Here is a 23,476-nt window from a genome sequence, read left to right as displayed (position 1 = left end):
AATCTTAAAATAGTTTGGCTTTGGGTTTTTTTTGCCTGGCTTCCTGAGGAAACAAAGCATGGGAAGCCATGCTCTGTGCAAGCGTGGGCCCATGCATCTCCACCACCACCTCTTCAATCTGTCAACCTCTCGTGACAAAATCTGCGAGAGGCACGTGAGTCCCAGAGCTAGTGCAGCTGCAGAAGAGTCTAGAAACAGCCCAAGAACCCGACCGCACGGTCAAACCTCTCAAAAGGGGAAAGGAGACAGCAAGACACACAGAAGCCTACAATCTCGTAAGGCTAACGCCAGCATGCACATTTCTCACAGGCGCTTTGCAGCTGATATATTTTGCCTAGAAGAGCCACTATATTTCATACGGTCCTCAAAAAGTTTCGTGCTTTGTTCCCCCCCCCCCCCTTAAGGTTGTTGCTGCGGAAGCTGTAGTATCACTAATTGCCACCTATGCTCAAACACAGCACCCGGGGGGTTGTTTTAATGCTGCTCACCTGTCTGCTTTATAACTGGGGCTGTCAGTGGAGGTCGTGCTGCTGTTTGTGTCTCAGCCCGCAAGATGTGGTCTGAACTTTGTAATGTTAAAGCAGGGGTCACTACATCAGGTCGGGGTAAATGTGTTTATGGATGAAATGTCTGAGAAAGTGTGAAGCAGCACTGGAGGAATTCCACCATCTCGTCGAAAGGAGTTTCTAGCTGCATTTTCACATGCCTTTCTCACTGTTTGACAAGATGAATGGAAAACCCACTAAAAATCCAACCCTGTGTTTGAGTTCAGTCGCCTTCGCACTTTCTAGCACTTACTGTCTTTTCATTCGTAACACATTTTCTGTCCTTTGGAAATGAGTATTTTTTTTGGCCCTTTGTTTCTCCCTGTGCTTAGCCTCAATGCTCACAGTAACTCATCCAGGACTTTTTGCAGAGTTGGTCGTAGTGATTTTTATGCAGCAGCTGTAGCAGCTGGAGAAGAGGGAGGCATGTACCTGCCTGTTTTGTCAGGCAGAATGTGTGTTTGGTGTGGCTATGTTTTTAACTTCCATTTTAATAGGTCACTTAGCTACATAAACAAACAGAGCCAGAGACTGGGCTGCACTGTGTGTTCAGCAAAGTCAGTAAAATATCCAGGTTAGTGTTTTCTTACAGCTTCAACCAAGAGTATGGGAATAAAAAATGAAGTCAGGAATTTGTCTACGTTCAACTCTCCAGCCTCCCTGCACATCGGAGATTTTGGAGAACTGAGTTGTTTGAAGGACAGAGTGAAAACAAATTTTAGCTGGAATGTGTACTCTCCATTATCTGTGTGACACAGTGAGTGAGTGGTACAGCTGTAAGAGGATGATGAATCTGAGATACTGCTGACTTGCTTTTCGAGTTTAGTCAGCTCTGAATAGATGCCAACACAATGCAGAGCTTATCAGCAAAGTCCTAGTGTTTTGAGTGTGGGAGATGTCAGAATGAGGACAAAGTGGTCTTTTTACCAGAAGTCATGCTAAAGATTATCAGGAGAAAAAGCATGTTCTGACCAGATGAGTACACTGACAGCAGCTGGTCTTGATCAGATAGAAGATCTATCATCTAATCTAGAATTACATTTCTGACAGTAGCCAGTGGTGGGTGGCAGGGAAAGGGTATGGTAACACTTCCCCCCAAATACCCTTCTACGTCCTGGCAATCAGTGGTTAAGGATTTGTTGAACCAAAGACTGGATCCAGACCACCACATTTAATGGTCCTTTTGAAGCATCCATTAAGTTATGCAACTGGTTTTTTAACCCAGTTCACTTTCAGCTTCCAAAGTCTCCTGTGGCTTTACCTGCCACACACAACTGGATTCCATTCTGTGAAGAAGTGCTTCTTTCTGATGCAAAGCCGATGCCTTAATTTGGTGCCCCGTAATTCTTCTATTCTGAGAAACAGTGACAAACAGTTCCTAATGACCATTGTAGCTGTGTGTAAGGTGAAGGGTTTAGTATTGGTTCACTCTTTTTTTCCCTGTCTGTCCAACATTTTCTGAGCTGCAAGTGTTAGCCTAATTAATCTCCCCGTGACTGAGGGGGACATTCCGCTCCTGCGACGATCCTTGCTTATCACCCTTCTCTATGTCTACTGGCTCTGCTGCAGCCTCCGGGGAATGGGAGCGACAGTATTCAAATCATGGCCATTGATTTATGCAGTGGTCTAGGATGCTTCCTGCTCTGGTCTTTATTTTCTAACAAGTCTTAACATTGTGTTTGCCCTCTTGACTGCTGCTGAGCTTTTTTTTTTCCATTGAACTAGCCACATTACCTCCAAGATGTCTTTTGAGAGTGGTGACAGCTAAATTTTAGATCCCTTCACTGCAAACACAGAGTTGTTTTCCCCCGTGTTATGCAGTTACGGATATTGAATTTCATCAAGTATTGTTTTATTCAAATCAGTATCATGAAATACTTCTGAAAATCATTCCAACTGATAGCAGTTTTGACTACCCTGAAAATTCTTATACAATTAAAAAGCTTCACCAGTTCATTATTTTTTGCCCCAGATCATTTAGAGTTAAGCTGATCAGGTCCAAGCACAGCCAATGGATCTGTTCTAGACTTTATTTCTCGTCTTTTGTTGCTAAAGCAGAAGAGCACCTGCATCTTATCCCATCCAGCTAAGGCTCCTTAAGACTCTTGAGTAGAACACCTTGCAACACTTGACAGTGGAGATCTGTACTGCAGTGTGTGGGAGGGGAAGGGGGGAAAGGGGAGGGGTAGGTTGCATTACACCAAATAATTTGTCATGGTTTTATTCTCTGAGAAAAAAGAAAAAGCCATAGCCCTCTGAGACAAAGGGTTGGCGTCCTGTCTAGACTGTCACTTATTTAACACTTACTAAGCCAAGGATATATTTGAGATGAAATGCGTAGTTTTCCAAGTGATTCATCTCACTGTGAGAAACACTGATTGTATAAAAGCAGTTTTGCAGCTAAAATTCATTGTAAATTGCTCTGGTCAGGTCTTGGGTTTCACAGGTGAGTCACAGTTTTCTGCCTTACCCCTTTTCCTGGGTGATGAGTGGCTACTGCTTGCCACCCTTCCCTCACCGGTATGGATCCTACTCATCTGTCACGCATGCCCAAACCAAATCAGCATACCGCTTCTACCCTCTTTGACAAATGATTCTCTCAGATTACATTTGCAAGGAGAAGAGCACCATTCCTCGCGAGTCCATCCGTCCCAGTACAAACAGCGCAGCAGAAGCTACGACCGGACAAAGCCCGGCTTATTTTTAACAGTGCAATCCGCAGCACTGTCAAGGGTGGGTGGGTACAGCCGCTGAAGGAATGTGGTCTGGTACGGGCTGCACAGAAGCAGCTGAAGCATCCCCCTCTGAGCAGGACACTCCGATAGCTGCCGATCAGGAATTAGGAGGGGAAGACAGCATTTACACGCAGAGAACCGATCATTTTTCTTTTAGGAAACCACTCTGCGGCAGTGAGACCGAGAGCGTATGCCCATCGCCTCGGACTGCGGCCCATTAGCAGCATTACCATATTAATGATTTAAAGGCTTATGAATGCTAAGAATGTAAGAGGTCAGTCTGGTCTGTGGCCAGGACTCAACCCACTGCCCGCCCACGGTGCATAATCTGTGTCACTGTTTGTCAAACAGCGTACCCGCGTCCAGGAGGATATGGGGTTACAATACATGTTGGCTGCACAGTCGAATGCCATTGCTTTGCGGGAAGGGTGTGGAGATGCAGTTGTTGCCTGTGCACAGAAGATTTGCCCAGAAATACATCTCTGTTGTGTAAAACGATTTCATTGTGGTGTCCCGTCTCTGTACTGAATAGGGACTTTATATTGCGGGTGGCCTGTATGATCTGCCAGGAATAGGGCGCAGCTCTAAGTAGTCAAAAAGTTTTTATCTCAGGACAGCAGCTTGGTTAGTATGGAAGGCAGTTATGCTAAAAATGCTACCTAAACAAGGAGGCTGACCAGTTCACTACAAAAAGACTTAATATGAACTACAGATAGAGCAAGACAGATACAGATGTCTTTTTTTAAAGTTACATTTGCTTAAACACCGGCCTCCACCACTTCCTCAGTCAATAAGTATTTTTAGTTTGAATGCGGCCAAAGGGAACCTGGAAAAGGCGATGGAAGGCCACAAGAGGAACAATATAACAGGTCGCGTGTGCAAAGGGGTCACCAGAGCAAGGCATAGAAAAATAGCAGAAGGAATTGAGTGCTTGAAGCTGGTGACATCTAGGGAACAGCATCAGACACAGAGAAAGGTTTAGATGAACGAACACAAGAGCGGTGCAAAAAGTGCTGGGAGCTTCCAAATGAAAACCTGAATGTCGCACTTGGAATTTTCTGGGGAAACAAAACCAAAACACAAATGCCAAAACCAAACCAAACCAAAACCCCAACCCTTTGGAGAGGTAGAAGTCATGGAAACACAAGTGACTTTCATCCATTAGATTGCTTCTGCCTTTAGTCATTGCTGGTGCTGCTAGTGACAAAACCTGCTCTCTTTCCACTGACCACAGCTCCAGTGAAAAGGGAGCACGGTACCGTGTCAGGGCCAGGTAAGGCTAGGAGGAACTGAGAGAATTGTTTACTGAATTCAGTGGTCACAGAGGTGAAACTAGTAGAGACTGTACTTTTCCTATCTAGATGAAATTGTGATCGTAATGTAGTTTGCAGGCAATGCTTATAATGATGAGGAAAACCAGCTTGACCATCCCATCCAAAGATAAAATGGCTTTTCTGGGAGACTGGAATAGCTAGCTACTTGCAGCAACTCTTTAGTGATTTCTGATTTCAGATAAAATGGGTTTATTGTTGAATAATCATCTCTGAAAACACATCAGTTATTCTGGAAGACAGTGACTTCTGTTTGGACAGCATGATCGCTCAGGGAGGTGAATGCAGACCAGAACAATATTCTGCAACCGTCCTAGGCAGCTTTTCTACGCAACATCCCGAAGCAGGCAAAAAGGGGGAAATCTGCAACTGGGAAAGCACCTAAATTAAGCACATTTGGTACAGGAATCGCTGAAATAATGCCATTTGCACTTTAGCTTTTCAGGAATAAAATAGAGAGTATTGTAGACTTCAGTTTGTCTAGTTTGGTAATAAATCAGTAGTCCTTCTTATACTTTAATAAGATTATTTATTGTTTTCTTGCTTATTCTTTCCCAATTTTTGAGGTGGGGGAAGAGCATTTGAAACCACTACTTAATAAAGAGCACCAGCAAAGACAGACACGTACTTATGCAGTGGAAGATGCTTTGTAATTAGAAGTGCTTTTAACACAAAGGATTATGGACTTCACAGTGTAATTACAAAATGTGTCAGAAATAATTACACCTATACCTATATACCTATAACTTTAAGACTTTAAAGGACTTCTTAGATGTCTGAGGTTTCTCTGGGTCTATAATAGACTGACTACCCACATCATTAAGCTACTATTTTCTTAAATACAGTTGTTGTCTGAGGATCTAAGTTTTCTTTTTTTTCTTAACGCACAACAGACTCACAACCAACCAATGACAATAGTTATATTACTTAAAAAAACCCCAAACCTAATCTATACATAATGTATGCTAATTATTAAAGCAGGCTTTTTAGAAAACTGATGATCAATCAACTTTTTATGTTGGTACTGCACAGAATGCATTATCCTGATTCTGGAGTCTATTAAGACATACTGTATTTTTAGTGTTACATTTCATTAGCTGTTTTATAAAATAACTAATAGTACTATTGCAATGTTCTCTTTCAAGTGATAATTAATATTTATTAATAAATATTCCTAACCAAGAATACATTAGACATGGAGCCTACTATGAATGATTCAGATCAATGGGTGACCTTAGAAAAACCACGCTTGAGACTGATGTCAGTAAATAGTTTGTATCATGACAGCTGGAACTATTAATCCTGTCCTGTGGATGACTGGAGTTTGTCTCTGCAAACAGAGAACTCTGAAAAGCCACTCAGAAAACACTCCAAAAGATTTGCTTCCAATTTTACCAGCCACCTATAGCACAGGCAGCTTGTTTTTTGCTTATTCTTACTTTTAGTGCTTTGTGCTTGTAGTGGGTTAACCTTGGCTGCCTGCCAGGTGCCCACGGAGTGATTCTCTCACTCCATCTCAGCAGGCCATGGGGAAAAAAATAAGATGAAAAAGCTCATCGATTGAGATAAAGACAGGGAGATCACTCACCAATTACTGTCACAGGCAAAACAGACTCAACTCAGGGAAGATTAATTTAATTTATTGTCAATTAAAGAGAGAGTAGAATGGTAAGAAATGAAGACAAAACTCAAACCACCTTCCCCCCTCCCCTGCTTCTTGCCAAGCTCAATTTCACTCCTTCATTCCCAACTCTTCCACCTCCTCTCCCTGACCCCAAATGGCGCAGGGGGATAGGGGTCACGGTCAGTCCGCAGCAGCTCCTCTCCTTCCTTCTCACACTTTTCCCCTGCTCCAGCATGGGCCCTTCCCACAGGATACAGTCCTTCAGGAACTGTTCAAGTGTGTGTCCTCTCCGCAGGGTGCAGTCTTTCAGGAACAGACTGCTCCAGTGTGGGTCCCCCATGGGTCACAGGTCCTGCCAGCAAACCTGCTTTTGCTTGGGTTCCCCTCCGCAGGCCATGGCTCTTGCCAGGAGCCTGCTCCTGCACGGACTTCCCACGGGCTGCAGCTTCCTTCACGGCATGTCCACCTGCTGCGGCATGGGGGCCTCCATGGGCTGCAGGGAGACAACTTTCTTCACCATGGTCTTTGCCAGGGGCTGCAGGGGAAGCTCTGCTCCAGCACCTAGAGCACCTCCTCCCCCTCCTTCTTTTGTGACCTTGGTGTCTGCAGGGTTGTTTCTCTCACATTTTTATCAGTCCTCTCACAGCTGCTGCACAGCGTTTTTTACCCTTTCTTAAATATGTTTGCATAGAGGTGCCACCAAGTTGGCCGAAGGGCTCAGCTTTGGCCAATGGTGGGTTCATTTTGGAGGCAGCTGGAAGCAGCTCTGTGCAACGCAGGGGCAGCCCCTGGTCTCTACTCGCAGAGGTCACCCCTACAGCACCCCTCCACCATCACCACCGTGCCACTAAACCCAATACAGGGCTATTTTGTGCTTTTCCACAGCAAGAAATCAGACCTTGGTTCTCCCACACGAGGGGAATTGCTGAATAGTCAAGCTCTGCAAAACTGTCCCTTAAGCTGAGTACAGGATGTACTTATTAGATAAAAGTGTGCTAAATTGATCACACTCGCATGCTATTCCTCCTGAAGACTAAGTTAATCCTGAACCAGACAAATCTAATATTTCACTAAACTGAATTCACATTTCCCTGCAATCAAATGCATACTACTGTATCTGTAGGTAAATGACTACAGAGAGTTTTCATGAGGCATTATAAGAAGAGGTCATTCATCCTTACAGCATTTGGTGAAAACCAGAGATTGCTGAAGCCTTCTGTCTCCCGTACTCAGCAGTCTGTAGTCTTTTGCAGCTTTGGTAAAAGATGGAGGAAGGCATTCCCGTTTGTATGAAAGGAAACAGTTTCATGGCTTCTCTGAGGCCAGAAAGTGAGTCAGCAGTAAGGAGTTAAGAGTTCAGAGCCACATAATAGTATCCAGTTACTTCACTGCTGCAGTCCAGCATTTGGAAACTGTCTGTAGCACACCATAGATCCATTAACATTCATGATTATTCCAGGAAATTAATAGAGCCGACATCCAAAGCCACTATTTGAATTTATTTATTCACAGACAGTGTTCCTTCAAACTGACACCACCATCAGAAAATACTCCCATCACTGACACATAATTCTCACCCATCTCAGCTTTCATAGCAAGTTAAACTACTGAGCTTGAAAGTTGTGAAGTGGTAAAATACTATCTTTTCCCTTACCAAAACAGTAATGCTTGTGTTTATAAATATCTTAACTGCATATATGACAAGGTAAGGTACAGAAAGCAGTGATAAATACTAAACCCCACAAGGATACTTACTAATACACAACTGAAGTGGTATGTTAATCACATTAGTATCTCCAGTAAAACTTGAGGGATCGAGTAAAAAAAATGTACTTTGGTTTTAAACTTTCTTTTGTTTTTAATTAAAGAATTAAAGTTAGTTCAAGTGCTATCTCAGGAAAAGCATGCTGAAATGATTTAGAGTTATAATTCTAGTCAGTTACAAATGATCATATGTAGTTATCTTCACAGTTAATATTCAGAATTACCAACATTTCCTAAATTGTGAACACCTACCTCTCTACTCACTGTACTGAAAAAAACTTCCAGCCCAAAGTCCTATTTTCCTTTCTTTACCTTTCCCTTCTCTGTAGGGAAGGGATTCAGGATGTTTCCTAGAGCATATTCCAAATGGTCTGAGGAATTTAGACCCTGCCTTTTCCTCTCTCCCCGGACAGAAGAGCTTGTAATCCTATTTCTCCTGAAAGAACAGGAAGGTGCAAGAAAGCAACAGCTTCATGGGTTTATGAAAGGAAGGAAATGAAGTAATGATAAATTACACACACAAAAAAGCTACTAGATCCTTCATTCTAGTCATGAAGAGAGCAACTTTGTTTTGTCTGCAGAACATGAACAGTGCCTGAGTCAACAAGATCGAGTACTTCAGTGAAAATTCCTTTTTTGGTAACTAGAGAGTATGACTTGGTGCATTGTTAGCAAGTGATGCAAAGCAACAGGCAAAAAGGGCCAGTGCAAGCAAGGAGGCAGTAAACATGTTTCACACCTTCCACATGTCAGTGCTACCAGCCTTGACTGCAACACTGACAAGTGCAGATTAACTGAGCTTATGGAAAGAAAAATTAAAGCTGAAAACATCACTAGAAAAGCTACTTTCTTCTCTACATACCTGCAGTTAAGAGCCTGTGCTTTTAGTTTTTCTGTCTCTTCCTACATATTGTACGCCACTTGCATATAATTTTCTGAAAGCTAGATAATGCCGAAGTTGTTCTTTGCTGTGTACCACATGCAGCTGAAGTAAAAGCTATGCTTCCTAAGCAGTCTGCAAAACAAAAGAAAACAAAAAAATCAAACTGGCTCCAACTCAGAGAATTACAAACTCCTCCAGTTTGGCCCAAAGCCAAAACTTTACCTCTGGAAAGAAGCTGGTACAGTAGCACATATCATTCCCCAAATACTGAATCTGGGTTTTGCCACAGGCTTAGAAGCAATGAAAATTTCAGACACTTGAAACATTCCAAGACACTTCTCCCATTTTGAGAAAATATCAAAGCTGAGTTACTTTGTTCAGCTGTTTGCATTTTGAATTAGAGGAGGGAGATGCTCTCAGATGTAGACTTTGCAGCTCACATGACCTTCAGCAACTCAAGTTTTAAGCATTAAGCTGCCAAAGCAGCAGCTGCCTAAAAACATTGCAAATTCATACTGAGTTAGCCTTTTAGATCACATTAGGTTCTAAGATAGTACCACTGGAAACCATGGAGTGTTACTTCTGTAACAATTGCCTCCGGCTACAGGAGGCTGGAATTTGAGACCTGCACAGTTCAGACTTGCAAAAGCTTTCCTATTAGAGATACAGATGAAGAGGCATTTCACACAAATTAATGCAATATTGAACTATGCAAGTTGGGGTTTTGTTTGGTTTTTGTTTATTTTTTTTTTTAATGTTGGTGCTCCCACCATTAGCAACATAAATATTCTTAGGAGCATTACATAGAGTTTGCTTTCTAGAGATGTTCTTGTTTTAATAGAATAAATGGTCCTTAAGACTTGAAAGAATTAATGACAAAGTCCTTGCACTGCATTAGTTAAATGCAATTCCTTGATAGGGGTAGAAAGACTTTAGCCAACAGTTATCATGGCAACAATCAGTCAGGGCAGGGGGTGGAGTGGTAAAAACAACATAGATGAAGTATAAAGCTTCCATTTTAACATAACCTCTTTCTCATTACTCAGAATAGTTTGTTTTCTTCTGAAGGAAACTTGACAGTGCTGCAAGTTACAGACATTCTTCCCTGGGAGAAATTAGGAAAGAACCAGTCCTTCCCTTGCCCAGAGCTGTGTGCCCTCCCCCCTCTTCAGCAAACACTCAGAAGTAGATGGGAAACCACAGAAATCAGGAAAAAACCCAAGGTTTTTCTTGGCTATCTACTTATTTGTAATACCTGTACTGAAGAGACAGGCAGAGACCTAGTAAACTTGTGCCCACCAGTCCCTTGGTGGATTTAGGCTGCTTTTCATCACAACAGTGATTTGAAAGACGCAGCTCCAGCTGGCTAAGTCACATCCATAAAGGGAAGGCAAAAATAAGCATATGAAGGTGAAATTTGCAGATAAAAGCAAGAGCAATATTCTCACATATTAGTGACATTTGAAGTGAACAGATCCAGCTGACTACAATGCTTGGTCTTTTCAGTCCACCTGCTCCTCTTTTAACAATTAGGTTTTCCTCCAACTAATCAGTGCAGTTGATGCACATAGTTATGGATTCCTGTCTCAGCAGAGGCATGGCAAGCACTGTGGGGTCCACACCCGTCCTTTTCCCTTTCGCTCCCGCTGCTTTCTTCCCCTGCCCCACTTGCTCGCTCTGTCACCAGAGCTTCTCTTCCTAGGTGGCACCCGCCATCAGGCCAGACACATTACCTGTATCTGCTGTCTCCTTAACAGCTTTCAGTCTTAAGCAAGAATGTAACAACTTACTAAAATTCTTCATGAGCAAGCAAGTGCTCAAAAGCTACACCTATGAACAACCAAAGCTGGGCTTTTTCCCTTCAGCAACGGGAGTTTGTATTTTGACACAAGATGCCTAACACTGCTCGTTTTCCAGTTTTCTACACTGTTGAGGAAAAGCTTGCTGGAAGCTGGTCATACTAGCAGTTCATTAAACTGCAGAAAACATTCTGGACAATTCTACCTAAGGATTAAAAACTTTGCCCTTTAATACAGCTTGTCTTGGGAGACTATAAAACCACAAATATCCAGTTTAGAGCATATGTATGTTACACAAGACCAGATAGTGTCCTGCTGCTCTCCCCTGAGCACAGGGGCATCAAAATCCAGTGTCTCTTACAGATCCATGCTACGTGTACCTCAAGTACAGCTTGAGATGTAGAGTCATCTTGCAACTGAACAGTAAAAACATTAGTGATTGTTTAACCCTTGAAGGAAGCTTCAGCAGGTTGCCTGTAAGCCACGTTCATGAAGCTATAGCAAATTATTCAATACTTCAGGCAGAACTGGACATCAGACCCATTAAAGAAATGTATCAGTTTCTTCAACTGGTATGAGCTACATTAACCTGAACTTTCTGTTGATTTGAAGAAAAATGTAAAGAGTTAAAATGAAACATTTTTACTTGTTTTAAGGGAAGTAAGGCTAAATTTTAAGCTTCTGCTTAGTAGTTGCACTTTCTCCAATTAGACTTCATGAGAGTGGTCAGTCTGAACCAGGATTCAGCTGTACTGTGTATTTCCATTGGTAGCAGAAGTAAATAAGTACACTTCACCCTTTTGTACCTCAATGCCAGTTGGACACTAATACCAGCACTGTTAAGGATTAAAAACAAACAAAAAAAACCTCACAGCTCCCTCGCCCCTGCCTTATAGCCCAGTCTGTTCAGAAGGCAAGTAGACAGCCATGAAAAATCACAACCAAACTATGTTTTGATCAGTGCAAGAAATACCCCACTGGATACAAAGCATGCAAATTTCCAAGTACGCTTATTCTCCATTTTGAGTTGCTGGGGCAAAAACCTGCCCTCTCTCCTTTTGCCAGATTCTCAGATATTAGGCAGCCATCCTTTTGCTGCGTTAAGAGCCTGCAAACACCAAACACTTATTTTATGACTAAGGCCTACAAGCATTCCCAAACAGGAAAAATGTTAGTTCACATCAGTGGACATCCTCCTGCTATAACATCATTACAATGAAAACTGGGCAGGAGAATGTCTTTAAGCAGAAGGATCCGATATCAGAAGTGCAGCTGTGTTCACTGCTCCCGCCTTGGTCTTGTACATGTGCCACCTTCATCATATTCATCCATCAACTGCAACATATATGTTCCAGTATAGAGAAGAAACTGTCCAGTTATTTGTGCTGCATGGGACATTAGCTGAAGCACTTTCCTGGAAGAAAAGCCGTTTGTTTAGAAAAGATTTCACCAACAGGGTGACATTGCCCCACCCCCCCCAACACCTTTAGGACGAGTCAGGTAGATATATTTAAGAACTGTCTTTCTTCCTTACTTCTGAGAAGCTGGTCATTTTTGTACCTTCTTTAGAGCAAATACTTCTGTGGCCATTGATTGACAGAAAACTATTGACATGTTGGCAGAACCAGAAAACACATTTAACAAAGCAGGCTGTCATCCTGTTAGACATTTACAGGCCTTCTGCAAAGCCATCACTCAAACTACCAGAGCACCACTGAAGACTTCACTTTGCCTGGGAGCCCAGCAACATTCCTGCAGCATGAATCCACCTTGCATCTCACCTTTAGGCCACTCGCTAATACAACACTGCATATATCCCCAAGCTACAGATCAAACTTCATTAGATCTGAAGCTGAGCAATCACATTACAGTGGATGCTCAACAGCAAAACAAGTGAAGCCAGACGAATTAATACTGTCCAAGCTGCAAGCCTTAAGAACTCTCAGTTCACAACTACTCTGTTTTTTAAAGTTTTAATAAGTATCAGCATTCAAATATATAATATGGTGTGAGAATCAGTACAGATCCATAAACTAAGATCAGGCAAGCATCAGAGGTCTACAATATAGACTGTGGATCACCACAGGATCACAGGGGAATAGAGATCATCATATTTGAGTGGTCATTTATTCAACTTCTTCCTTCCGTTCTCCAAGAAACAATTGGGACATCAGTGCTGACAGCTATATTCAAGTCTCGTGCTCAAAAAATTAAGCAGGCCCCCACAAGTATGAAGCTGAGGCATTGGGGCAGTGGTACACAATAACTGGAACCATTCCAAAACTGGAAAGGGATCAGTTTCTGAAGATGCAGAACCCAGACCAGCCTTCCCCTTCTGCAAAAAAAGAGGGAAGATTTTCTGAATTCCTGTCTGAGAAAACATGCATCTGTGAACCCTCTACTGCTATTCACTTCTCCTTTGAGCTCTAGCAGAGAAGGCAAATTCTTCTTTCTACAAATTCAGTTTTTTCCATTGTGATGAAAGAAGGTTTGCAGTCAAAATCCAGTGTTTCAAAAGAGTAGAATACCCTGTCCTTAGAGCCTGGGAAGCCTTTAAAAAAAACACTGTACCTTTATTCATGTTTTCCACACATATGCCATTTCAGTATGTCCTTCCCTCCACCAGATAGTACAGGCCAAGGAGCTTTACAGTTACAAAGCAAGCTGCACCTGGTACCGAGCTTTTGAGCAGCTGCAGTGTGTCACTTGCACACGAGAGCAGTTGTCACTGAAGCCATGGAGGAAGTTATTTGTTGAACTGGACATTTGATCCTTCAGTTGGACACTACAGGGAGAAACTGTTAGGGGGAAATGCACTAATCAGATCTGGCAGGCTTTGAGCCCCTCCCACCAATGAACAACTGCAGCATTTTAAAGTCCTTTCCCTTCACACTGCACAGGTGGGCTCAGGGAGAGGGCATCAGAGTTAGCAATTTGGAACTCGTTAGCAGAGGGACTACACCAGGAACCTAACATCATCTGTCTTCAATTTCAGTAGCAAGTTGAGACAGGCCATCTCACTGTTGTGTTCAAGAGTACCCAAGGTTATCTCTTCTGTCACCCTTGTTCTCTGCCAGCAGGCTATTACCCCACCCTGGCACTGACACATCCCTTACAGCTCAACTCTGTAACATAACAGTGCTTCTAGAAGAACTCCACAGCTACTTCAGCTGTTTGCCAGTACCCTTTCTTTCTCACCAGCTGCCCTGTGTTGGCAGGGAGGCAGAACTGTCACTTCAAATTCCCCTTAACAGTGCAACTTCCAGTGCTGATACTCATCTCCATAGCAGATAGCCAGAAATCACAGCTTGTTCTGACTCAAGAGACTTGACAAACAGCAACTGGAGGAATGCAGCTGCTTAAGGGTAAGTCTTTGCTTTGAAGAAATCCTAATGAAGCCAGTGCTACAGGTGGGCAGAGCATATAGCTGGATAATCACTGCAGCATGACCAGAGATGAGTCTCATCTACACTCACACCAGCCGTAGCCTGAAAGATTAAGCAAGGGACCACCTAAGTAGAGTGGGAGAGGTCAGTCAGACAGAAAGACACGGACCAAGATTAGCATTACAATGCTTAATACCTACGTCCTGAGAGGAGGGACTATTTGAAGACTTCAAAGTAAGGACTACACATTGCTCAGGAGAAGTGAAAACCTCACTTACAGGCATTTACATCTGTCTGTTCTGTACAGAGCAGATCTGGTCCTGAAGTAATAAAATGCAGGAACACTATACCGCTGTGTCTCAACCAGAATTTGAAAGGTAGAGAAATTCAGGGCTGCAGCTTAAACAGCTGTCTAAGCATGGCACCTCTGTGAAGGAGTCTGAACTCAGACGAAGTTTTCTTCAACCACAGCAGGACGCAGCTGGTTTTGACACAGGCTTTCAACACGCTGTTGAAAGCGGCGGACAGGACAGGTATTATTTTGCCCCTACATAAGACAGCATTTCCCAACAGCCAGTTCTACCAAACTCGCAAACCACCACAGATTGGTCCTGCAGGAGACAGCAGTCCTTGTTAGGCTCCATTAGTTTGCTTAGAAACCAGTTGGCTTAAAAATAGCGACGTCACACAGTCCTATGACAGATGACAAATTCACATGAAGACAGTGGAGACTGTCATATATCTTCCATTTTCCTTTGCCTCTTTGTAGCTCAGGTGGTAAATTTGGCAGCCAGGTATTGCAAAGTCTGAGCCAGCTTTAAGAACTCCGCCATTAGATCTCAAATTCCTCTCTCATTTCACCCCCTTAAAGTCCCCCTTCAAAGAGTCCAGATGCTTCTTCCTCAGCCTCCTGCATTCTTCAAACAAGTCAAAGGAATCTGGGGAAATTCCCTCAGGAAAACAAAGAGGCTGCTGCACCTACACCCTTGCAGTAAATACAAGCTGATAAGATTTTGCCTTGGGGGAAATTTCAGATTCCACCATAAAAAGTTATAGCAAGTTTCTACAAGTCAGCTATCTACTTTACACAGGAAGAGTCAGCATATTGGCCAGTATGTAAGAATTAATAAAATACTAAGTTTATAAATACACCTGCTTCACAGAACCAATAAGCAAACACAGATTTTACAATAACATATACACGCCTGGTCAGTAGTGGAAACATACTTACCGCAATACGCTTTTTGCTCCCATACATTTGATGTCATATGAGACAGAGTAGATCTCATAGAAGGTCGCCTTGATGTTTAAGCAGCCAATAAAATCCTTAGGGTTCAGCTTGTACAGATCAAATGTGATGTTAGCTACTCCCATTTTCTTCTTTTGTCTCACAGCAGCAACTCCATTTCTTGTCTAATTTAAAAAGAGGGAGAGAGACAGTTTGTACCATGAGCCAGGAAACTACAGCAAGACAATCGTTAACAGTGTAGCTCTTTAGAAGCAGCTTGCTTATTCCAGTCTTTGGGCTAGTTCTCAATCAATTCTAAACTAGAATTAAAAGCATTAGCACAGAGAAAAGCAAGTCTGCAGCTTACACAATTTCGTTCAAGTCCTGAACAGGCTTCTGAAGCTATTCCAGACACAGAAGTTCCAGAGTGACACAGCACCTCCTGAATATTTTTTTCTGTAATACAGCTTCTTCTTCATGGTATACTGAAGCCACAGGTAATTCCACTGGAGAGTGTTCCTGCCATTTAATTATCCTGGTATGTTCCAGCTGCTAGCTGAGGCAGCACAGTTAGTCCACACTGAAACAGGCCACCAAATTACCAGGATGACATTAGGCCCTTCCGTTTAGGAAGGAACACAATACTGATGAGCACTCAGAGATGGCTGCAAAGATGACATCTGTGAAAAGTCAGGTCTTCATTTCAAATCCTGGCTCATAACACCTCTTCCTTTCTACTAAAAAAGCAACATGGGGAGGGAACCACTACTGATTAGGCCTAGGGTTTAATACTGAGTTTTTAAGAGAAAAAGCAAAGGAAGAGGAGTGTGGAAAGTCACCTTCCACCTTAAATCCAGCCTCCTATACTGAAAGCAGCCCTTATCTGCTTCAGGGCTGACAGTGATGCTTTCAGGATGCTTGTTTCAAGAAAAAAAGAAAATAGTAAAGACGACCCGTATTTACAGAGACATCTAGTGGATACATGGGATACTCTGCTCAGCACATTCCACTCAAGGTTAATGGTTTGGCAGCTCCCAAGCTGTTTTTTGCATGCTAAATGAAGCAATAAAGTTGTGTAAGACTGGGCCTTTTTATATTTGTCACCCCAGCGCTCGGACAGTGCCATGGTAAGTCAGACCAAGTTAAACACTGCAGTATATCATTAACCAGCAATTTTATGCCTGTTTTACTTCGATGGCCTCTGAGCTCCAGGAACAGGGCCCCCTATCAACAACAGTTTTGGACATGTACAAGTAGCCGGCATGCTTGGTAGTGTATCCCTCCCCATTAACACCCAGAATATTTGGATAAAGCATGAGAGAGCTTGTGCTACACTCCAGATGATCTGTGAAGCTGTGGCAGTCCTTCTGCTGTCATTGAGCACATCCTGAAGAGGGGCAGCGTTCAAACTTGTTCTGCTGCCATACCATAGGGCAGAGGGAGAAGGAGCAAAACGGAGTCATAACCCTGGCTGCAACTTCTTTTCTGCTCTTGGAGCTCATGGCCCAGATGCAGCAGGCTGATAAGCCAGTGAGGTATCTTGGGGAAAAAAACCGTACAAACTGCCCACACTGCAACAGGAGACTGGGAAAATGGTGCCACACGATTGAGCTATCCGTGTACAAACAGAAAAATGGTAGGCCTGCTCACAGCTCCTCTGCTAGCTCTGCACCTGGTAGAAGAAATTTTGATGCTAGCGTTCTAGCAACAAGCATTTCATGGAAAGACAATTAGGAGTTTGACTATCTTGTCAACATAGAGATGACTATTCCCCCACAAAACCACAAATTGGACACTGAGTTGACATGACTAGAAGGCTAAAGCTAGCCGATCATAATAGTTCTTAAAATACCTTGAAGCATGAAGACTAACATTAGGTTTTGATGACAACTTTTAGCTGTTTGCAAGATTAAACACAGGCATTTTTTTAACCTTCACTAAACCATTACTGCATTCATGAGGCAAAACTTATTTTACATTGCTTAATTTGGGCATTTTTCCCCCCTCTAAAAGGTAACCTTTAAAGACATTGTATTTTTAACTTCATGCAACCAAAGTCCTAATTTTCTTTATGTTACAAAAAGGCTCAAGAACAAAATCATTTCAGAGGCTCTCCAAAAGCAGGGGATTTCCCCTGTAATTCTTTTCAGTTGTAATGTTTCATTTCAGTTTTTGGCAGATCTTTGCCAACAGTTCTATGTTCAAGCCAGGGATGAAAAAGGCCCCAAACAAACGAAAAAACAAAAACTTGATTTGTCATCCAGGAAGGCTCAACAAGGAGTTGATACCTTGCCTTCTTTAGGGCAAGTTTTCTTCCTCTTCTCCTCTCTTTCCAACAATTTTAGCAGCCACAGACATTCTTCCATCCACTTCTATTCAAGTGAGAGAGAGGCAGTCAACACTTACTTGTGTCCATTTCTGTCCTTTTTCTAGAACCATGAAGTGTGTATTATCATCCAGGGACTTGAAGAACTCTTCCGTGTCCACAACTGTGCCATCTTCCTCCAAAACCAGAGTAACTATTCCAGCAGATATAAGGAAGGCATCTAAAGTCTGCGAAAAACAAGTAGATTTTAGCATTCAAAAGAGGGCCCATCATTTCATATTAAGACTTGCTTATCTGACATATTCTCCTAAACTTCCCCAGCAATGATTTTTAGAAGAACAAGAGTCTGTGGGTTACCTTTCTGGGATACTGTACTTCATTGTAAGTTTCAGCCAGAGCGGGAATGTTTGCTATACCTTGCTGATGAGCTCTTGCAGACTGCTTGCAACAATTCCTTTCCGGCTGCTTCGGGACGCATTCGACACACGGAAAGGTCGCCCGGCAGGCATGAGAGGAGGGAACAGGGTCTGTTTTGTTACTGCTCCCACAGATGCTCCCATGGATACCAAAGATCTAAGACAAATAAAAATTCAGTGTAGTTATAAAAATAGTCATGTCAAGTACTGTGAGAAGGAGGAGGACTGTGGAGTTTAGTGACGTAAGCACATTATACGAGTAATTCACAGGTCACGCTAGACTTATGGAGCTTGCTTTCAAAACTAAATACTACATAGCCCCACAGACATGTTGTCTCCGAACTTTCTCTTGCCTGTGACATTTGAAAATACTTCTAAAATTAAAAACATTTCAAGCAGAAGTGGGCCACCTCTAGCTCAGCTTATGTCAAGGTCACGATTACAGTAAATTAGAAAGGCAGCAGCTCTTACTGCATTCAGCCACTCAAATCATTCTCTTTACCTGCAAGATAAACACTCAATGAGATAACACACAAAACTACTTTTGAATAATGATTTAAGGTATGAGTTTGCTTTAGGAGGACTGAACATATTGCCCATATTCAAAAGACCTAGCATCAGAACACAAGTGGAGCTTTTCAATATAGTTACGCTTGACTTCCAAACAGCCAAAGCATTTATCTTGTAAATAATATCTACAGCCTATAAAACTTTATCTAGTTTTGAAAATCACAAAATAAGACTTGTTTGTGCTCTAATGTATCAAAAGTAGTCAAATGAAATTAAAATTAAGCTCAAAGTACATAAATGCATAGTGCTGGAGAAAGCTGCCAGAGAGGCTGGAAAAATGCAAAGACTTTTAGAAAGAGATTTCAAATTTTCCTGGGCAAACACATGTTTTAATAGTGACTGTTTAGGTTCCCTTAAGTAAACCAAGCACGTAACACTGGTAACTGTCTACTCCCACACCGAGGTACAGATCTGCTCCCATCTCCATCTAGTGACAGCTTTTTGCTGACACATTACATCGGCTAATTCAATAGCCAGCTTGCCAAAAATCACCCTCTGCATGACACCTGGAAAGGACTGATTTCTAACAAGTGTTTTAAAGGGAGACAACATTTTGTCTCCCACATGCCTGGACTTTACCCCCTGTGCACCTTTGGCTCCTTAATACTGAATTGCACAGGGGTGGGAAAGGGATGCATCCCCGTTTTGTTCTCTCACATAGGTGTAAAAGGTCAGCTTTATGTAGGAAAACCTATTCTCAGACACTTTCACAGAGCGGGAGAGAGTGTACTGGCAGTCTCCTTCTGCAGCCAGAGAGTGGATACAGGAATTCCTAGAAAAATTATGAAATGGTATAAAGTTACTCAACTAATAATGTCCCAGTCACACCTTTTGTGCAAGTTCACATTGACCATGGAGAATAACTCTCTTTTCCAAACCTCTTATCTAGTCTTTAAGCATATTTTTGGGATGCACAGAAAATCATTTTTGTGACTGGCCAGACAGAGTTTCAGCAATTTATTTCCTGCTCTCATTCTGAACTGCTCTTCTACAGGGCTTTGGGCTATTGCCTTTCTTCTGTACACTAAAGCTTACCCTCCTCAAAAACTCCTCAGCATTACTGGAGCTTTTATATTTTTAAAGGAGGGGGATGTTGAACAGTTTTATTCTAGCTCAAGCTAATACTTTCTTGGTAGTACTGTCTAAATACTAGGTGCCTGGCTTTCAACAGTTTGCATATATATACACACATGGCTGGTGGAAATCTCTCTCCTTTCTGTAACGAATCTGGTGAGGATGAGCAGTCAGTATGGTTTTGTTTCGAATTAAAGAGCTAATAAGCACCTTCCTCCTGGAGAAGGGTCAAGACCAGGGAAGAGGACAAGGTGACAGAGTTAGCACTGACAAAGGCATTGAAGGTCCACAGAAGGGAAGCATTCTAGGACAGGGTGTGTTGGTTAATCTCTTCACTGACTAAGGTAATAGTGCCCCAATCACCCCGCTGATCTGTGGCCAGCTCCCATTCTGAATCACCCCAGTCTCTTCCTCAGATATGAAGCCTGCTCATCTGCATCAGGGCTGGTGACTCCACAGGGCACCCTGATGTTACAAGGTGCAATGCTCAGGATTCAAGAGGTGATGCTTTCGGAGCTAGTTACATCCTGTTCCCTCTCACACATTTGAAAACTAGCACATAGAATAATTACTTGAGTGGTATATATGACAGCACTGCCGAGATTTTTTTTTTTTTTTTTTTTTGGCAAGGAGAGAAAATACCAGTCCTGTTGAACAGTTTTCTTTCCAATTACTTAAGCCAAGTTGTCATTCACAAAAGGCAAAACGTTAAGGAAAAAAGCTAAAACATACACCCTGATACAGAAGGAAGAGCATTAGGGGCACAGCTCACGGGCAGGACTTGAGCTAACTGGGTTCACCTCAGCCATTAGCACAGCCAGCTATACAAGCCATATTTTGCAGCTCGGAACAGGAGTTTCTTCAGGATTCAAGATCAATCACCTCACACTGCTGCCTAGTTCTATCAAATGTAAAAAGTCAGAGAAAACAAACAAACAAACAAACATATTAATAAACCAGGACTTTCATTAGCTCCACCAGTCACTTAACAGGAGTCCAAGTCTTAGGGAGTTATTTAACATTGATGCCATTTCACCTACATTTCAATAAAACCAGTCAATATCATCTTTAAACTATGTCTGCTTATGAAGCAGTGAGTCTGGGCTCCAGTGCAGGCTGAAGTTTCTGTTAACGAGAAGTACTAGGAAACAAAAGCCAGTGTGATTAAAAAAAAAAGCCAGATAAACAGAGTGTAAACCCTTCCATTTCTGGCCCTATTGATGAAAGCTTGTTTTTTCTTGCTCCCCACACACACAAAGGCCACAGACTCAAACAGGCCAGCCTACATTCAGGGCCCCTAGAAAGATCCCTTTTTGCTGCAGCTGTCCTCAGAAACCAGACAAACCAATTCCTGATGCAGGGAATTCCTCTGCTAGATTGGAGTTACCAAAAATAATTTCCTATTAAAAGCTGATCAGGCTAAGTCAGGAAAACAAGGGGTGGAGAGGAAAGGAACACACTAAGGTGCAGTCAGCTTTATGAGAAAGTTGAGTGACATGTTAGATACAGACAATTCCACTATTGTTTTATTATTTTTTAAAGTCGAAAGGATCAAGCCCTAGCTCTTCGCTAAGGGAGAGAGGGATCCTGTGTCAGTGGAAAACACAAAAATATATTTATAAATGAAAGAGCAAGTATCTTCAAACTCTAGCATCTTGTCCAGTTTGTTTTGTATAACCACAACCTGCTAGAGGGACTCGCAGATACTGACCCAAGCATTCAGTGTAGCGTCAAGGCTGGTGGGACAAATGATTTTTTTTTTTTTTTTTGAGGAGAACCCAGGGATTAAAAGCCTGTCTTGGGCCCTGCACACATAATTTCACTCTATCTTTGTTTGCAATATGCCACTTATTTTTGCCTAAGAATGTGGTGCAATGGTCTTCAGCCTCACGCAGAAAAATCAACGTTGCGCAACCCCAGCGGCTTCAGGATAAGGCACGGTTTGGTTCGTAGGTTAGGGTTCACAGGCAAATGGCGATGGCAGCAACAGCGAAGCAGGAAAAAAAAGAGTCAGAAATTAGTCAGGAGGCTTGGGGTTCGGCCAGATGGCAGACTTGGCTCCCCTGCTAAGACACGACCGGTAGAGGTACCGGGACCGCAGCCAGAGCCGTACCGCTATGGAGGCGGCCAGCGCACCCCGAACGCAAACCCAGGCCCGGAGCCGCGGCCACGCCGCCACCGAGCACAAGCGGCCCCCGGCCACGCCGAGGCCCCAGGCCCGACGCACCAGCTCTCGGCGCGCAAGGCGGCAGCTCCGCCGCTGCCGGGAGGGGAAGGCGTCCCGGCCGCGGCACCGCAGAAAGGAGTTAAAAACGCAAAGCTCCGACCCGCACCCCCCTCAGACGGGCTCCAGCCGAGGCCTGAAAGGCTGCGGCAGCACGCCTTGCTTGCTTCTCCCACCTAGGGCCCACCAGATGCAACCCTCCACCCCCGCCCGCTGCGAGCAGCCCTCACACCCTGCTCGGAAAGCGCCCTTTGCTCCTGAAGAGCTGGAGCCGCCGACGGGGCTTATTCAGCCCGGGCTCTTCCCCAGCGCCAACCTCCGAACCAGCGCGGGAAGGAGGGGGCACGTCCCCGCACTCACCGCAGCAGCGAGCCCACGCACTCCCTCGCCGCCTCCATGGCCCCGCCGGCGGCGGGGCAGCGCCGGCCGCGACGCTTAAAGCGCTGCGGGCGGCCCCGCTCCTCCTCCCCGCGGCGGGGCGGCCCCTGCGGCCGGCCCCGCTCCGCCTTCCCCGGCCGCGGCCCCGGGAGCCGAGCCCGGGTGTCGGTGTGAGGAGGCGCCGGGCCCCGGCCGGGGTTAAAGCGCAAGCGGCCTTCGTGGCGGGGAGGTAACCGCAGGTGCGAGGTACCGCACTTCGGAAGGAGTATTTCCTCAGGGGCGTTTTGTCCGACGAGTTGCCTGGGAAAGGAGCAAGAAGGACTTTGTTTAGTGCGTATCTGAGTTGCATGCTTACCTATTAGCTAGTTACAGCTAATATAGCAACGGTGGAAGCCAATCTCATTTGCAGCCTCTCGGCATTAAGGCAAATCAACAGATTAAGGGTCTCAGCTTCTGATTTTAGAGCCTGTGAATAAGCTTACAGCTTGGATTAATATATACAGTAGCTTCAGTGGGGGTATTTAGTGTTATTCCTACAGGCAGGGGAGCCACGACTTCCATTTACTGAGCAGGTACAAAGGCAGTTTTTCCTTTTTATGTATACCTGTGGGCACAAATACAATATTTTTTTGGCCCTGAAAGCAGGTTCTGTTTCTCAGAGCCACCCAGTCGCTATTGCACAGGGAAACCAGAGCCGGCAGCCTCAGACCCCGGCCCTGGGGCAGCAGCCCGACCCAGGGCCAGCCGCTGCGCCGGGAGCCCCTGTCCCTGCTGGCCGGGGAAGGGCTCCCGAGGCCCTTGCCACCGGCACTCGGGTTACCCCCGGGGTCAGGAACAGGGAGTTACCTGGTTGCCTGGGTTGTTTTCCCTGTGCCAGCCTGTTTAGGGTAGGAAAAGCCGCTCACGGTATTTCTTTACTCTCTCTAGCAGGCAGGCTGACACCTGCTAGATGTCTTCAGTCCTTAGCTTTGGAGCCCTTATCAGCTATCAAAAAACCAAACAACCAACCTTTTAGTCCGGGGCAAATTGTTTTCTTGGATGGCATCTCCTTCCCAGCCTGGTGGAGTAAATAGCTCCTTTCCTCAGAGCAAAGCTTAGACCAACAAACTTTCCATTGGGCAACTGAGCCCAGACTTTTATCTCTTCCTCCTCAGGCTGCTTAGGGCTTGCAGGTGTGTGGGGACCCTTCTCAT

General features: G+C 43.9%; 1 protein-coding gene across 1 annotated transcript; it reads right to left on the bottom strand.

The window, feature by feature from the left end:
* Positions 1-7,727: 7,727 nt before the first annotated feature.
* Positions 7,728-22,347, bottom strand: CIDEA (cell death inducing DFFA like effector a). Its single transcript, XM_082328909.1, has 5 exons — positions 22,266-22,347; positions 18,038-18,194; positions 17,702-17,848; positions 15,299-15,480; positions 7,728-12,095 (listed from the first exon to the last, which is right to left on the bottom strand). The coding sequence occupies exons 1-5, from the start codon at positions 22,301-22,303 to the stop codon at positions 11,960-11,962; spliced, it is 660 nt and encodes a 219-aa protein (XP_082185035.1). The 5' UTR covers positions 22,304-22,347; the 3' UTR covers positions 7,728-11,959.
* Between the last annotated feature and the right edge of the window lie 1,129 nt (positions 22,348-23,476).

Source organism: Platalea leucorodia, assembly GCF_965183815.1.
Source record: "Platalea leucorodia genome assembly, chromosome: 1".
In the NCBI taxonomy this organism is placed as follows: domain Eukaryota; kingdom Metazoa; phylum Chordata; class Aves; order Pelecaniformes; family Threskiornithidae; genus Platalea; species Platalea leucorodia.
This window is presented reverse-complemented; position numbering and strand designations above follow the sequence as displayed.